The sequence below is a fragment of the Adiantum capillus-veneris genome, chromosome 29, assembly GCF_014529385.1.
Source record: "Adiantum capillus-veneris isolate H3 chromosome 29, ASM1452938v2, whole genome shotgun sequence".
Lineage (NCBI taxonomy): Eukaryota > Viridiplantae > Streptophyta > Polypodiopsida > Polypodiales > Pteridaceae > Adiantum > Adiantum capillus-veneris.
In genome coordinates this window covers 56041616-56059579 of record NC_140959.1, presented here as the reverse complement: position 1 = coordinate 56059579, position 17964 = coordinate 56041616, and the positions used below count along the sequence as shown (strand labels likewise).

Here is a 17964-nt window from a genome sequence, read left to right as displayed (position 1 = left end):
AGAGAGAGAGAGAGAGAGAGAGAGAGAGAGAGAGAGAGAGAGAGAGTACCTTTGCCCTTGTCGAGAGACTCAAGCTGCACGATCTCGTTGCAAACGCCAGAGCTGTTTAACTCCACACTAAGTACGAAAAGTATATCAAACAAATCTTGCCATTTCAAAAGCTCCCAACCACGTGGACGAACTTCATGCCAGATTTTGGAATCTGTCTATATGCTAACGAATTAATAAGGGCTTAAAGTAATCTTGGAATTAGTAGGCTCCAGTCATAATTGGCAAAACCAAGTTCCAACTGTCCAACGACAAAGGTCGAGATGGATCTCTTCTGGCGAAACTACCGTGGCAAAGATGTGGGATAGTTGTACATTCACGGTAAATTCCTTATCTCTGCTCGTTTACTGCATCAAGGGCTTAAGCTTTCCTGCTGCTTTTGTATTGCAGAGCAGCGCCTTCTTCAAGCAAAAAATCACTAATGTAATGTCATGGGCTGATGGCTGCTTCAATTCTTTATCTTGGGTCGAAGAGCTAATCAGCAGAGAAGTGCTTCTATCATCTGCACATCTAACACATGGAAAGGGCTACCCCAGGAAGGAAGAGAATGATAGGTTCTTGAAAGCACATGTTCACTCGTACATGACCTCACTGAAAGCTTGCATCAGAACTAAGGATCTGATTGAAGGAAATAGACTACATGCGGATATTTGTCACTGTGGGTTGCTCTCACAGGACACTAACCTTGGGAACATGCTAGTCAATATGTATGCAAAGTGTGGTGACTTCACTACAGCCCAACAGGTGCTAGATGAGCTTCCTGTTAGAGACGTTGTTTCTTGGAATGCATTGATCGCAGGGTATGCAAAGCATGCACAGAGTAAGAAAGCTATGGAATGCTTTCGAATGATGCAAAGTGAGGGCCTTTCTCCAACTGCAGTTACCTATGCTTGCATCTTGAAGGCATGTGCCATCATGCAAAATGCTGATTTGGGAAAAATAATTCATGACGAAATTGTTAGTCAGGAACTGTTGAAAGGAAATGTTGTGCTTGGCACTGCTTTACTTAACATGTATGCTAAGTGTGGTGCACTCACTAATGCACAAGAAGTGCTCGACAAGCTGCCTGTGTGTGATGTCGTATCTTGGAATGCATTGATTGCAGGCTATGTCCATCATGGACATGGTGAGGAAGCTCTGTGCTGTTTGCGAAAAATGAAAAGCAAGGGTCTTCGTCCAGATGCAACGACCTATGCTTGCATCTTGAAGGCCTGTGGCATTATGCTAGACGCTGATATGGGCGAACAAATTCATGATGAGATTGTTATTAATGGGTTGTTGGAGAAAGATGTTGTACTTGGTACAGCTTTGATTGACATGTATGTGAAATGTGGTTCAGTCACAAAAGCACGAGAAGTTCTTGACAAGCTTCCTATCCGCGATGTTGTTTTATGGAATGCGGTCATTGCAGGATATGTCCAACATGAGCAGGGGGAGGAAGCTCTATGCTGTTTTAAACGAATGCGAAGCGAAGGTATTTTGCCTGATACAATTACCTATGCTTGCATCTTGAAAGCTTGTGGGATCACACTAGAAGCAGAGGGGGGAAATCAGATTCACCATGAGATTGCTAGTCAAGGGTTGTTGCAGAAAAGTGCGGTCCTTGGCAATGCTTTGCTCGACATGTATGCCAAACGAGGTGTGTTCACAAAAGCACAAAGCATTCTTGATCAGCTCCCTATGCGCGATGTAGTTACATGGAATGCTATAATTGCGGGATATGCTCAAAATGGCCAGTGCAAGGAAGCTTTAGACTGTTTCAAGCAAATGCAAATTGAGGGCATCTCTCGGGATGTGATATCTTGGAGCGCATTAATAGGAGGATATGCCCAAAAAGGGCTAGTGCAAGAAGCTTTGGACTGTTTCAAATGGATGCAATGGGAGGGTATTTCTCCAAATGCAATCACCTTTGTTCATGTACTGAACGCATGTAGTCACGCAGGTTTAGTGGATGAGGGCCAAACTTTTTTTAAGTATATGAGTGAAGGATTTGGTATTGCACCAATGAAAGAGCACCAAGCTTGTATGGTCGATCTTTTTGGACGTGCAAGGCATTTTGACAAAGCAATGGGAGTGATTAAACAGATGCCGTTTTCTGATTATTCTCCAGTTTGGTCAGCTCTTCTTGGTGCTTGCCAAAAATGGGGAAATGTGGAACTTGGGCAATTGGCCTTTGAGCGTATGATACAACTGGATGAACATAATGTGGCAGCCTATGTCTTAATGGCAAATATCTATGCTAAAGCCGGCATGGAAGAGGACGCACAATCCATTGAGCTCTTGGGAGGGAAAAATTGCTGCTCGAAAGCAGCTCAACATAGCTGCTGGATTAACGTGAGTGAGTACGCTCATCACTGTGCTGTCTGAACACCAAACATCCACAAAGCATACACATAATATGCAAAAAATCAATGGATCTTGACCATGGTATGGCAAGAGAGCTCTTACAAGCCTCTGGCCAGCCAAAGAATCAGTGGGTGAAATTTGGTCTTTATAAGCCTAAATCAAGTGGATCAACAGGAACCCTTACTATTAAGTGGCATTCATGATCGAGTTATAGGTTGAGGGTGACATTTGACGGTGTTGTTGGAGTAAAGCCGAATGTCTCATGTGCAGATGCTGGCTCCACAATGCCAAAGCTCTGCCTTGCCATAGACTCCTGGTGCAGACTGCTATTGTCCTGGGCATATTAACACGGCCCAAATGCGAATCTCGATAAACATGTTGATGCTGTCTATTGCGTAGTCCTCCAAAGGCACAGGATTATTATGGATAGTCGGTGCCTTCTGCCTGACCGCCGACAGAACGTCGGCCGTTTTCTTATGTTGGTCTCAGATGGGTTTCAGTTTGTATGTTTTATGTTCTTGGCTTACAGCATATGATGTATGCTCTTGTTCTCAGATAGGTTTCTATTTATATGCTGTATGCTCTTGGCATGCAGGAGGTTGTGAAGGCTATACTAGTTAGAACCTTCGAATTCTTATTACTCCCACTTGCCATGTGGTAGGAGTGACGGTGTGCTTGTGGCTTTGTGGGCTTCAGCAATTGCAGTCACAGCCAGATGCGTCAATGGTGCTCATGTGGAGGCGTTCTTGCTTCTTGTGGTCTTGCACTTGCTTGCTCTTTGCCAGCCGCACTTGGGAATATTTTGACATGGCATTGACCTTGTGCTGCAAAGGGATCTATCTTTCAGGAGGATAAGTGCTGCTTGTGCTGCTTAGCAACTGCTTGCAGGAATAGTGTGCACAGATGTTGTTGGCAATCACCCAACACTCGCACACAAGATGAAGTCACTCGTCAAGATGAAGGCACTAGGTGGGTTGGTGGCAAGGATAAAGTTAGGTGCTATTTAAAAAAAAAGAAAAAAATCCTTCTATTAGTTAATATAACTGCCCATCGGGCTACAAACTGCCCCAACAAGAGGGGGTTACATCAGCATGAGGGGAGACTCTCCCAAGAAAAAAGTGAGATATGTACAATGACAACTAAATTAGGATGTGGGAGGAGGAAACAACCACATAAGTGGCCGGTAGTGCCATCTAGGATCGTGTAGAAACCAATTCAGATAATAGCTCTGGTAATGAACAAGATGAGATATATGTCAAGTTCTTTGAGACAATGCATAAGTTAACAATTGAACTCGATGGTATCGGGCGAACATTACCAGCAGCTGCAAGATTCATCACATAGAAGAAAAAAGCCAAGGTTGAAGCGAGTAAACTTGGTAGCTATCCGAGATGACAAGGTTCGAGTTATCGAGGTGGACTTCAAGCTGAGAAAACAATGGGAACCATTGTCAAGAGTCATATTGGATGGGGGAGTTGGTGTGAATATTTTGGGAGAAGATCTCAAGCAAAAATTGGGAAACATAGACTTAAAACCAACATCATTCAGGTCACGATGGCTGACCAGGGTGGTTCAGGTTACTAGGCTATTTGAAATATTCAAATCAGAGTGGTTCAGGCTATTTGAAATATTCAAATCAAAGTAGTTCAGGCTACTAGGCTATTTGAAATATGCAAATTAGAGTGGGCAAGGAGAAATTTAAGACTAGCTTCTTAGTGTTGGATGTGCAAGGAGTATGTGGGATGCTTTTACACTAACCTTGGCTCCGAAGCGGTGCTATACATGATTATGCAAACCAGACATTGACTATTCAAGGAACTAGGAGAAAGATTCAGAGAAAAACTGAAGTTGGAAGAAGGTTTTGAGACCTAAAGAATTATGTAAGAAATATGGGACAAAGAAAATTGAAAAGATACTTGCCTCCGTGACCATCTTTCCCTTGACAGAGATTGATATGAGTGTTGTGCTAATGGATAAGGAACAGACAGAGAGGCAAAGAAAACGATACCTAGAGCAATTCACTGAATTGAATTGTGGAGAAAGAGAAATTTAGATAGATGGTTGATCACCAGAACAACAACATCAGACAAATTTAATTTCAGAGCAGTTTGGAAAATTAGTTCAACAGATTCTAAAGAAGGGAAACCAGCAAAACTGAAGAACCAAAGATTGATCATGGCCTTCTGGAATGAAGTAATCCTTTCAATGATCATGTTGCTGGTATTTGAACCGAAAAGGAAGAGGAATCACAAACGCAAGGAAGAGGGCCAAATTGGCTACTTCCAGATGATCAAGAGGTTGAGGAGTGGAATCTCGGCTCATAGGAAAACCCCATAATGATCAAGATCAACAAGCATTTGAAGCCAAAGATCAAGGAGAAGGTGAATGCACTATTCAAAAAATATAAGGATGTATTCGTATGAGAGCACACACATATGAGAGGAGTAGATCCAAAAGTGTGTCAACATCGGATTCCACTAAAACTAGACACCAGACTAGTCAGATTACAGAGATACAGGATGAACCCCAATCATGCAAAGAAAGTTAAGGAAGAGATAGATAATCTTCTCAAAGCAGAGTTCATTACTGAAGTAGCAAGCAGTGAGACTGACTGTTTCCGATAGTTGTAGTCTCCAATTTTTTTGGGAAACTTAGAGTATGTGTAGACATGAAGCTGAATGCTTAGACAATTAAGGATCCTTTTCCATTACCTTTTACAAACATGATGCTAGATGAGATTACCGGCTATGAGATGGACAACTTCATGGATGGATATAGTGGCTACAATCAACTAAAGATTGCACCTAAAGATCGTCATTGAATGGGGAGCATTTATTTATTTGGTAATGCCATTTGGATTGTATAATGATCCAATGACCTTTCAAAGATGTATGATATAAGTTTTCAGTAAGTTTTTGCATAAGTTCTTGGCCATATTCGTAGATGACTTTACTATATTCTCCACTGAAGAGATGCATTTTTTACTTCTGGAGATGGTTTTTGAGAGGTACAGAGAGAAGAGGATCTGTCTGGACATCTTCAAATCATGTTTATGGTCTGGAAGGGACAGCTTTTGGGACACAGTGTGTCTAGAAATGGGATTGAAATGGCTAATGACAAAGGCAAGTGTGTTCAACAGGCCAAAGCTCCAACAACAGTTTTTGAATTGAGTTCCTTTTTGGGATATATCAACTTTTACAATGAGGTTTGTACACATGTTTGCACCCAAGACATTACCTCTATATGAATTAACTAAGAAAAGAAACAAGTTTATCTGAATTGAAGAATGTGATTAGAGTTTCCAGTGCTTAAATGATGCGATCAATAGGAAGCTAGTCCTTTGCCAACCGAACTGGAATGTGATTTCTCATGTACATGTAGATACTTATGGCATGGCGATGGGAGCTATACTGACCCAACAACATGATAGGAAGACTGACTATCTAGTCTACTTTGCCAGTCCCAAGTTCACTTCAGTTGAGCAGGGATACTCTACTATTGAGAAAGAAGCACTTGGAATGCTATTCAACCGGGTTGCATGATTCGTTATTCGACATTCGTTTTATTCGTGAATAATGGTCGATTAATACATTTCAAAGATTTATTCGTGCGTATTATTCGCTGCCATGTCAGCTTTATTCAAAATAATGTTTTATTGCTTACATATCGATCGAAAGACTATCAATCGATACGTATCGATCAAAACAGTATCAATTGATTCTGACATAGTATAAAAAGCCTTGATTTATGTGCTTTAGGTACAATTTCCTAAACCAAAGTGTCAGGTTACCCCCGACATAAAAAGGTTGAATTGTCAACTTAAAAAATCCTTTGATTTTTTAAGAAAATAGATTATTTTTAATGTCAAAACATTAAAAATAAAAAAATGGATAGATTTGAATAATCTATAATTCTAAACAATAGAAGTTATTCTTTAACTCTATTGTTTTAATATAAATAAATAATTCTAAGCACTAGAGGCTATCTTTTTAGCTATAGTGCCTTAGTGCGAATGTATAATTCTAAACATTTGAGGCTATACTCTTAGCTCTATTTGTTTTAGAATAGATAAATAAATAATTCTAAGCATTAGAGGTTATTTTTTTAGCTATAGTGTTTTAGTGAAAATGTATAATTCTAAACATTAGAAGCTATACTCTTACCTCTATTTATTTTAGGATAGATACTAAAAGTGATTTTTGATGGTTAAAATCTATCATAGCTATAATACGTGCATAGATGTAGTGTTAATTCATACATTTTGGAACATATCATTTACTAAGTAGATAAGATATTGATTTACAAGATAAAATAAACATTTCTATGTGCAATTAAAAGGTTACCAAAGGTTATTTAAATTTAATACTTCCATACTTAGTTGTTTGAGCAGGGTCCCTTACTTCTAAGTATGGATAAGAATCAAGGCTCAGACGTAGGAAGAAGTATGATTTTTTGTAAGCTCACATTTCATTAGAGCTTATTTTACCTAAATCATTGTACAAAGTAAAAGTGTCGTGAGACATACCAAACAAATGCACGTGCTATCTAATGGTCTCCTAAAACACCGTACAAAGTATGAGTGCCGACAAACATATCAAAACAATGTACGGTGTTATCTAAATTCCTAGAACATTGACTCAAGGAAGAGTGCTGCAAAGCATATCAGAACAAGAGTCAATAATTTCTTAATTTTTTCTAGATTACTATGGGAGTAAGATATAAAATCAGACAACCCATAGTAATTCTACACCCTAAATTTTAAACTGTTATGTGACTAAGAGGGCTCGAAGGCGTATCAGAGACACATAAAGTTATATAATCACGTGAAAATAAAATTTAAATATTTTTAATAAAAATACGAACGTGAAGAGAAAAGATGCTCACCAAATACGTGAAGCTGACCTGCTCAAAAAATGACTGCAACGTGTGTGAACTAAGGAGAGAGCTAGAGAGACTGTGAGCTAGAGAGAGAGAGAGAGAGAGAGAGAGAGAGAGAGAGAGAGAGAGAGAGAGAGAGAGTGAGGTAGAGAGAGGGACAGATCTCTACAAGCGATCTCGATCTAAAATGTATCGAAGAGTAACGTTTTTTTTAAAAATGATCTACCATATCAATCGATAGTCTTTCGATCAATTTCGGTATCGAATGATATGATTTTGATCGAAAGACTATCGATCGATAAGCTATCGAATAGAAATTATTTGAAATACCACGTATTATATGAGAATACACGAATAATGACGATTTATTCGATATAAATTGCATTATTCGGTCGAATAAATGGAACCCAAGTATTCAATGTTATCAAGTTCAGACACTATCTACTGGGCAAACTATTCTATTTTTATGTGGATCATCAGGTTCTGTTATTTAAAATCAATAAAATTATTATACAATCATGTGGATGATGTTTCTAATGGAGTTTGAATTTAAGATCTTCCACAAACAAAAAAAAACACATTGTGGTGTAGACTTCCTTTCCAGGAGCACAAAGGATTGTTCAGAAACATCGTTAAGAGATGAGCCAATAGATGTTGAGTATTTCAGAATATAGCTGAGAAGGAGCTAGACCCAGAGTGGCAAGATGTTTATGATTTCCTTTAGATGGCTCTCCAGACGACTAGTCCTAGATTAAGAAGAAGACACTGATTATAATGAAGTTTAATCATTGCTGGAGCACTCTACAGATTAAGCATTGATGGTGGACTTCGCAGATGTGTGCCAATGAAAGCACGAATGCAAGTTCTTACTGAAGCTCACAATGGAGACGCAAGAGGACACTTCTCGACTGATATTACATATAAAAAGATCCTCCAAGCAGGTCTTTAGTGGCAGACAATGATGGTCGATGTTAGAGCTTTTTGTAAGACTTGTGATATTTTCCAAAGGATGGGAAGGCAAACAACAACTGATATGACACCCCTGACTTCACTAAATCCACTGGGAATATTCATGAAATGGGGTCTAGATTTTATGGGGCCATTTAAGAAGATTACATCAAGAAAGAATAGTACATTATCATGGCCACATGTTATGTCAACAAGTGGGTTGAAGCCAAGGCCTTACCGGACAACACTGCCAAATCTACCACTATATTTTGTATGAGAACATCATATGTAGATATGGATGTCCAATCAAAATTGTCAGATCCAGGAACACATTTTATCAATGAAACTATTCAGATACCAACTGAGATTTTTTCAATCAAGCTGCGGAAATATACTCCTTATTATTCTAGGTCCAATGGTCAGGCAGAAAGCAGTAATAAAACTATCAAGACCATTCTCACAAAAATAGTTTAGAAGGAACCACACCACTGGGATGCTAAGCTCCAGATAGTGTTGTGGGATTATAGAACTGCTTATAAGGTCAGTACTGGCATGACACCTTTCAGAATGCTGTATGGAACATATGCGGTAGTCCCAATGGAATTTGCCATTCCAAGCCTTAGACTTGCAGTTGAACATGGTATGGACTTTAACCAGAACCTGGAGCAGAGATTGGACGAGCTGTTGTAGCTTGATGAGATTAGACAAAGGGAAATGTTGGAACATGAAGTTGTCTAGCAAAGGTAAAAGCACTGACATGACAGAAAGATTAAAATCAGGGAGCTCAAGAGGGGTGATTTGGTGCTGCTATATGAGTCAAAACTAGGACCAAAGAAACCAAATTTGAAGATAGTTTGGTTTGGACCTTATGAAGTTGATTGGGTGTTCTCCAATGGTACAATAAGGCTCAACAATTTGTCAAGATTAATGTTACCAAGAGTATACAATGGGGCCAAAATCAAGTTATACTATCCCAGATCAGAGGAGATCCCAATAGAACCAGTACCAGACGTGCGTTCAAAATCAGAAGATGAACCCCTTGACTTATTCCATATCAGACCAATGGATACTCAACAATTGCTAGAACCATTTCAGACTTAGCACCTGACAGAAGCAGTACTATTTTAGCCCTTCAATATTCACATGCAACACTCAATCCAAATTCAGACATCGAGACTAATCTAATACCATTGAGACCACTCTAGTACCAGGGAGAAAAGCCAGTTAAGACAATATCACATAACAATTATCAAAGGAAAATAAATTCCACAATCACAAAGAGAATATTTTTGGTAATAATGATCAAAATGGACCAATGGATGATTGATACGTCACAGATGATATACATAATCTCGAGACATGAAAGGAGAGGCGCATTCATGGCACGTGTTCATGTAACTTTGCCAAGAGTGCGCCCATCTTCACTTTACTCAAACCCTTCTATGCCACTCGTGCCATGAATTGTGGAGCTCTCTTCATCCTAGTAGAAAAAATCTTCCGAAGCCACAAACACTTGCTCCATCAATAGTTTGCTGCAGCTCTACCAGGGACACCTTGGTGTTCTTTCTTCGTATCTCTTACTACTACAAGTGAGTATTCTACCTCTACACAAGACTGCTCACCTGAGTCGTGTATGGGAAGGAGGAAAATGTCAGAGCAGATGAGAGACACCATGGAAACCATGTTTGCACATAATGAGACATTGATAGCTTTAGTAGCTGAAGCAGTAGGTTCTATTGTACACAACAAGATTGATAAGTATGTTTTTAGAGACCGTGGAAAGCTTTGCTTAAGCTATGGAATTTAGAAGTAGTAGTGGAAGCTACCAAGCTACCTTTTGATGCAGACATTACCCAGCAGGTGCTAAACACCTTTCAGGAAGATAAAGAAACATCAGGTCAACGGGGTATCTTTGGAGATAACAGGAGAATTGGCCCATGTTCTCAAGATCTTAAATGTAGCTAAATCCACAGTAGCCACACTGATGAGGCAGTCAACAAATTCCTAAAAGAGAACAAATAGGCAAAGAAGAAAAGGAAAGATGGTGCCCACGACATTCCAGTAGATGCACTGGAATGTACCTTAGTATACAGATTCATTGCTAAAGAATTCAGCCTGAAGAACAACCCAACCTACCTATCTAAGAAGTTATTTGCCATGCTACTAGCTAGAATCCAGGACCAGAGACCAATATCAATATTAGTCATTGTTGTGCAGCATACTGCCAAGGCCAAGTCTCGAAACCTATTCAAGGCTTGGTATGTTTGACAGTTCCCCACTCCGATGTGCAGACTGCTTGAGATAAGGTAGCACAAGACAGAGCACCCAAGATTACTCTGTCATCTTTTGAGAATACTAAAACTGAGGACACTGTTAAAGGGAAGGGTGAAACAAAAAAAGATAATGTGACAAAGCCACCAGTAGAAGATAAGGGAAAGGGAACAACACAGACAATGCAATTAAGTGTTAAACGGTCATCAACCCAAGATGATCCAGGATCATCAAGCTGAAAAAGCCCAACATAGTTGATCTGCTAAAGAAATTCTAGGCCAAGATGCAAAAATCAGAGATCACATCTGCCGCACTAGTTGATACTACCAAAAGTCAAACTAGTACACATTATGAGCCCAAGGAGACAACTGATGCAAACACAACTCAGACAACCAATGCTTAACCAGAAATTGAGAAAAATCAAGCATCAGGCGTGATTTGAAAACTAGCTCCAGACACAACTCAAATGCCTAGAGTTAAACTGAATAGGCTCCAATGCCTCTAGAAGAAACCATTAAAGGGGCGAATAGTAATGAAGAAACCCGATAGAGCTTCATTGTCGTATGCATTCCCTACGATAGTCTATGAGACTGATCAATTTGATCCAAAAATCATCACATAAGGATGTGCTATAGCCATCCAGTCTTGCTGTAATACTATCGTAAACTCTATAGGCAAGATGATGGAGGCTCAGGCATTTGTTTTTAGCTCATAAGTGGACAACATGAAGGAAGAACTACAAAAGACTAAAGTTGAGCTAAAAACTATCAAGAAAGGGTAGGATGAATGGACCAAGTAAATTCTGAATGTGCAACTTTAGCAGCAACAACACAATAGGGAAGTGGCCACCCTCTAGAAGAAAGTTGACAAATTGACCAACAAAAATATTGTCATGCATGAAGAGTAAAAAGATCACTCAGGAGGTAGCAAAATTATTCAAATCAATGCTAAACGCAAAGCATGACAATTACAAAAAACTTCATAAAAAACATCATGTACTAAAAGAAGCCATTCTTGAAAAGTACATATATCACTCTTTGATACAAATAATAGACAAAGATGGCAATTTGACTATGAACTTGAAGGACATGGAATCAGTCATAGAGTCAATCCAGTCTGACCTACAAGATAAAGCTAATGAGTACACTACAACACTGGTCAATGAAGCCCTCTGTGAGTACTTAGACAACAAGAGGAATTAGGATGAAGATTATGGTAAGGAGGATGGTGAGTAGGAAGATGAAGTAGCAAGCTAGCATCATCACAAGGATGATGATGATGGTAAAAATGAAGACGATGATGCTCTAGGGTCAGATGCAGGAGGCTCAACATCCACTCGACGTCAGAGCTCAGACTAGGCAAAGGATCACCACAATGAAGATCGAGAGCCACATGAAGGTATTGACTTCCAACAACAAGATCCGTGTGCTAACTTGTAGCACGCTAGGCAATAAACAACTCAGAGTCAGCACACGGATACTAAAGTAAAGAATATTATTATAAGATTTGACTATGAGTTTGATCACACGCGCTTTACTAACTTGCTAACGCTAAACAAAGCACTGAGGCCGTACATACCCGTTCCCAAACAACCAACACAGCCCCATGTACTATAGAATGACTAGCCCCAATCCTATTTGAGGGGTCCTCAAGCATGCTAAAATTTCCCCCCAATGCACGAATGTGAACAAAATTCAGCATGTGCACTCACATGGTTGGTGCATAAATGTTTGGAAAACCCACAAAGCAGCCATGTATTTGCATAGTAACCCATTGCGCCCTACCTAACACATTGAGGCCTCTTCCCACAATGGCCCGTTGCCATGATTCCACAAGAGTCATACATTCACCTCCTTGAATTCCACCAGGCCCAAAAGTAGTTGACCAAAAAATAGGTGCTGTTATAGCCCAATGACTATTTTTAAAGGGACTTCATGACCTTTTGGCTATTTTGCAAAAAATATTTTTATTTTGCTGTATCAGATACCATCCTATTTGTGTGGTGCATCAACTTTGATCATAAGTTGAATGTTGTGTCAGATTTTCTTGAAGAGTTGAGCCCTTAGTGGTTTGTGAGTTTGGATGTTAGAATGTGCCAATATTCCAAATCAAGGCACACTACAAAAAGGTGTCCTTGTTCCACTCTCAATTGAGGAGTTTGAATTGCTCCTTAGCTCCCCATCTTCGCTTGTCATGGAGTTGCAATAGCACTTCCAAGAGAGTCCGCCTTTTTATTAGAAACATGTGAATTAGTTGAAAACTGGAAACTTATATTCAATTAGTGTCTAGTATCCCATCCAGCCCATCACACTAAACAATATGGGAAACTACGTCCTACATCCTTGCCAACAAATCAACCACATTCAGCTTATTGCGACCCACTTATGCAAGCGCACACTTTTTTTTTTGGCAAATCACACATGTGAATTCACCCACACACAATTAAACAAAACGAGATCAAGCTTGTAAAATTTATAAATTATTTAGATGGTAGATAAGTCTTGTATGTCTAACAAAACTTTGCTTCTCTCAATGGAATTTGAAAGAAATAGACTATCATCATTGCTCACACAATTGAATAAGCGATTCATACATCATGTTTAAAACCTAATCAAACCCAAACACGGAGGCAATCACATAACCAAAAGTATAAGCATAGAGAAAGAGAAAAAGAGACGACACATTATTCAGGGTTGGAATGGCCCACCATCCATAGGGATTTTCGTATTACATAAACCTTATAATGAACCTTAATACAATCATTATACATCGTCGTGCCAACACAATGGCCTTCTCTAATAAATCAGTCTTCTTTGATCAAAAACATATACTCGTAGTATCATCTCCTTGAAAAAGCATCATGTTCTTTCTCCTTCAACATCTATTTTTCGTCCTATAGAAGCATCACAAAAACATACAAAGCTTTTAAAAACATGTGCTTACTTCTCTTTGGAGGAGTATTACTTCTTACACAGTCCCATGCAATGCATGACAAATAACTTCTCTATCGTCTTCTTTGGGACTAATGAGAATACTTGACAAACAAATATGCTATTGCAAATATTATTAGACATTATTAAAACATAAAAGTGATACCAAACATGCATAGATCTCAAAGAGATCTTTTGTTTGAGGCATGGGTTGCGTGATTCTAACAACTGGAGCTAAAGATTTTGGCCACTCTTGGGAAGGGCTTCCCTTCATGTGCGACAATCTGCTTCTCTATTCTAAGAGACTTCTACCTATGAAAACGCCCTTGACCCCTCTTCTTAGAGATTTTGGATTCTTTTAATAATCTTCTCTCATGTTTTCTAAACAAACTTAGCCTACATGCTATAATTAGTCATGAAATGTTCTCTTCAAGCCTCTTGTCTCCATACATCAATCTCCAATTAACACACACAATTAGTTAACTACTAAGGTAAGACAACAATCAAGTATCATTATACACGTCTAGTTATTCCCTTGCATACAACCAATCTCACATGCTTAAATATACCCATGGACATACATGGTGACCATCCAAACATTAGTGCTAAGGTTATAGAGAGAGTACATACAATCTCTCAACACTTGCTAACCACCAACACGAAGGATCTCAAGTTCAAAAGGGACAAATCCTCCTTTTGTGATGCTTGAGGGATAGTCTCACTTCTTTATATATTAGGAGAAAGTTGGACTCACTTTTGGGCCTTGAGAATCGACATTTTGGAGCCAAGATCTTTTACAAAAAAGGGAGAAAATATTATTTTTGTTCATCAAATTGCAAAATTTCACGCTTTCAAGGCATAAATGCCATAAGTCGTACTAACTATGTACCGATGAATTTCAGAACTTTCATTGAAGACTCTATCTAGTATCTATGTTCCCGCCCAAATATGACTTTGAGCAGCTCTATTTCCCTCTCAAAACTTCTTCCCTTTTTCATATTTGCACTAACCTTTCTGTGTATTCTAGTGCAGACCATTACTACTTCTCGAAGACCTAGCACTACCATTGACTCTGTTAGCATTTTTAACAATTATACTACACATGATCAAGCATGGATACCATCTCGAATAACTATCGGAAGTTGGGTTCTACTGCAAACTAGGAGGATGAAGAGGAGGCAACACAATGATTTCGTGGAGGCTTTCAAGGGACAAGTTAAAGAGTTTAAAGTGTGTGCACAAAGCAAGAGGGTGAAAGAGGTCCTCATACAACATGCTTTCCAGCATGCACACTTAAGGTTGCAAACATCTCCTCCAAGTTTTCCACGCCATCGACCCAACTGTAAGTTATTTTGAGCATCTCACTTAGTGCATGCTTATATTCGAAGGTTAAGTGGTGGATATCATCTTTGGTATGTTTCAAATATTTATCCATCGAATAGGATGGATTGGCAACCAATTGAGAGTATATTTGGGATTTTTGATGCTTTCCATGCATTTATTGGTGAGCAAATGTGTCGAGGAAGACAAGATAAGGAACTTGCGGATAATGGAATATTCTTTTATGATATGTCATATTTGGAACCGAGAACTTCCTTTGGTTGGGGTCGTGTAGCTCCTTTGTTACTTACATCCTTTGACAACAAGGATTGGTCTCTGCCAGCTTCGTAAACTAGTGAAATCTTTAGGAATAGATTGTTTCAGGATATACAAAAGTCCCTCAAGTATTCAATTGTCACAAAAATAGTTCGGCTCGCACTATTTATGCCTCTTGAAGTGTTTGTAGATTTCTTCTTCGGTGAGTAAATAAGAACTACCTCAACAATGTTCATTTGCAAGTACTTTTTAGATGATAATTGAGATAGGAAACAGTCATAGGGCAAAATCTGTATTTTGCAAAAGAAGTCCATAATTTGCAAGTTCATTATAAGCTCTCAAAATTTCATAGTGTCATTTTACTATTTTAGATATCATCTTCTTAGTAGGCAGGTTATTCCACTCGACCAAGATACAGAGTCTAGCCTCGAGAACAAACCTTTATCAATGGAGCTCTACTTTTAAGACATCCTACTTACTGTGATGGAGACAATGTCAAGCACAACTCTTGCACAACTCAGGGTAGATCTTACATGTGAAGAACTTCCACTTTTGCCGGAATTGTATGCCATTCAGTCTCAACAATAGAAAGGTGCTTACTAAATGGATGAATTTTGATTGTCTTTTTTAATACATTAAGACATAGAATCTAACTCTTTCTTCTTCTCAGATTCCAAGATGCAAGGTGAAAACAACATTGTGCAAGGAGTCACTCTCAAATACACTTTACTTAATTGCTTCCACCGGAAGCTATGCCACATACCTTGTGCACCCAATGAGCTTTGATTCCATGTAAACCATGATGTACTCATCAAAATGACTAATACAGAGACATTTTGTGCCGCTCAAACAATGTTTAAAAAATGTACACTTTTCATTGTCTCAAAACTTTACAAATTGTGTTGTTTCTGTCAAGACGTATACAAGTTATTGCTCCCTTCCCTTACTACTGCTCCCCTGTCCTCTCCCCCGGCTTTGCTGCCACTGGTCCCTTGCCCTCTCCCTCGGTTGTTGCCACTGCTTCCCTGCCCTCTTCCCCGGTTGCTGCTACTTCTGCCTCGGGGGACGCTGGTCTCGGGCATTCTTTTACGTCGTTCAAAATCATGGGCCTCTTCCATGGCTTTCCATGCATCTTGCACCTGTGAAGCTTCCCCACGTTCTTGCTCTTGCTGCTGACATGTAGCCCATTCCTCTACTTTTGCGGCGTCCGCATAATATTGATTTATTTCTTCTTGCATATTTCAAACCTCCTCTTGAGTTTGATTGTAGTGCTGCGTCATTTCGTCAATGCGAGCATGTTCGAACTCCTCAGCTCTCGCCCCTTCCTCTCTTGTACGTCTGTTTACCGAGATTATAATATGCTGGATGGCCATTACAGAAAAATGCGCTTATCATTGGGGGTGTAGTTATGTAATTGAAGTTCTTGTAGAAGAGTGATAATAGGAAAGTAAGTAAAGATGTTGCTTCTTTTAATACAAACATTGTAGCAAACAAACAATGAAACAACACGATTACTTACATTTGGTACATCCAAAATTTGACTTAGGAGCAACAAGGCATTCAAACAAGTTCGCCAGCCACATATATAGTCATCAACCTCGTGGGCACGATGACCCGTTCGTGCCGGATGGTAGTGCCTAGATCATGTTCTAACAAAACATGCTCTACACAACATACAAGTCTTTTTGCGGCACTACATACGTAACCACTTGAGTTAGTAACACATTACAAAGAGATACTACTTCCAAATGTACCCAAATATGCCTTACGTTTTTACACGACCATGAAACAACCTGCTTTGCCCGGAGTTTGTGTAGTAGACAATCTTATCTTCAATGTCAAATAAAAATAGACTCCAATGATCACTACGCCAAAACCATCAAAGATGAGGAGAAAGATCCTAAATCCAACATGGTTTTTACAAGGCAAGAAGAAACTCACGATTAATTGTATGCAGTGACCAGAAAACGCACTAGATCAAAATTGACTCTGCTAAACCAGCCCATCAGAGCCAAAAAGGAAACTACATTGTTTTGTAGCATAGGCGAGATTAGTGGATCTATTATGTATATTTTGTTCTGAACCTCAGCGCGGGCAGAAGCGAGATAGCGTGCCTAACATGAATCAATGACAAAGATTAGACTTAAGATATTTCAGCGGGTTGTCACTGCCACAAATCCATGAGTCAATACCGAGCAACTGGGGCAACTATCGAATTTCATAAGCCACTGACTGGCTTAGTATTGAACCATGTCTTAGCGGTAGTGAGCCATCTAATGAACGAAGCGTAACTTATAAAGAAAAACTTGAGATGTAACACATAGAAACATTGACGACTGCCGTGAAGACATGGGTCAATACCGAGCGAGTGGTATCACTATCCAATTCCATAAGCTACTGACTCGCTTGGTATTGACCCATGTCTTAGTGAAAGTGAGCCATTAATGAACCAAGCGTGACTTATAAAGAGCTTGAAAAGTACCACAAAGCAATGTTGACGACCGCATCTGTTGCGTTGGAGTTGGAGAAACTACGCATGCACAGGAAGTCTTGTTAATCGAGGTTGAAAATGCAGGCCTCCTCTGACCTTCCAGGTAGCAGTATCTGTGCATGTAGAGGCACTGCGCTGATCAGAACTTGCAACTCCTCTTCGATGATTTTCTCTAAAATAATCAATTCCTCTGAAAAAGGCTCCTCGTTGGATGGCCCTTGTGAAGCAGAGCCTTTCCCTTGCCTTTCTTGAGCTTTATCCGTGGTTGCCTCATTCTCCTCCCTTAACGGCAGAGGCTCCTCCCTAACATGCACATGCTCTTCCCTTACAGACACATGATCCTCCCTTACAGGCAGAGGCTCCGGATCCTCCATGCCTTGCTCATTTTGCTTCATAAGGGTTCCTCCATAACTGTCTCTGTTTCTTCAATGACTGTCTCAGGGTCCAGCCTGGCCT

At 39.6% G+C, this 17964-nt stretch overlaps 1 protein-coding gene across 1 annotated transcript; it reads left to right on the top strand.

The window, feature by feature from the left end:
* The first annotated feature begins 218 nt into the window (after positions 1 to 218).
* LOC147419228 (pentatricopeptide repeat-containing protein At2g13600-like) lies at positions 219 to 3483 on the top strand. The gene is made up of 2 exons (XM_086505961.1): positions 219 to 369; positions 439 to 3483. Exons 1-2 carry the CDS (start codon positions 346 to 348, stop codon positions 2413 to 2415), a joined length of 2001 nt encoding a protein of 666 aa, XP_086362087.1. The 5' UTR covers positions 219 to 345; the 3' UTR covers positions 2416 to 3483.
* The last annotated feature ends 14481 nt before the right edge of the window (positions 3484 to 17964 follow it).

Excerpts from the sequence above, each read along its gene's own strand:
- LOC147419228 (XM_086505961.1), top strand. The coding sequence starts at position 346 with ATGTGGGATAGTTGTACATTCACG. Across the intron at positions 370-438 it reads GGGATAGTTGTACATTCACG|AGCAGCGCCTTCTTCAAGCA; the intron begins GTAAATTCCTTA and ends TTTGTATTGCAG.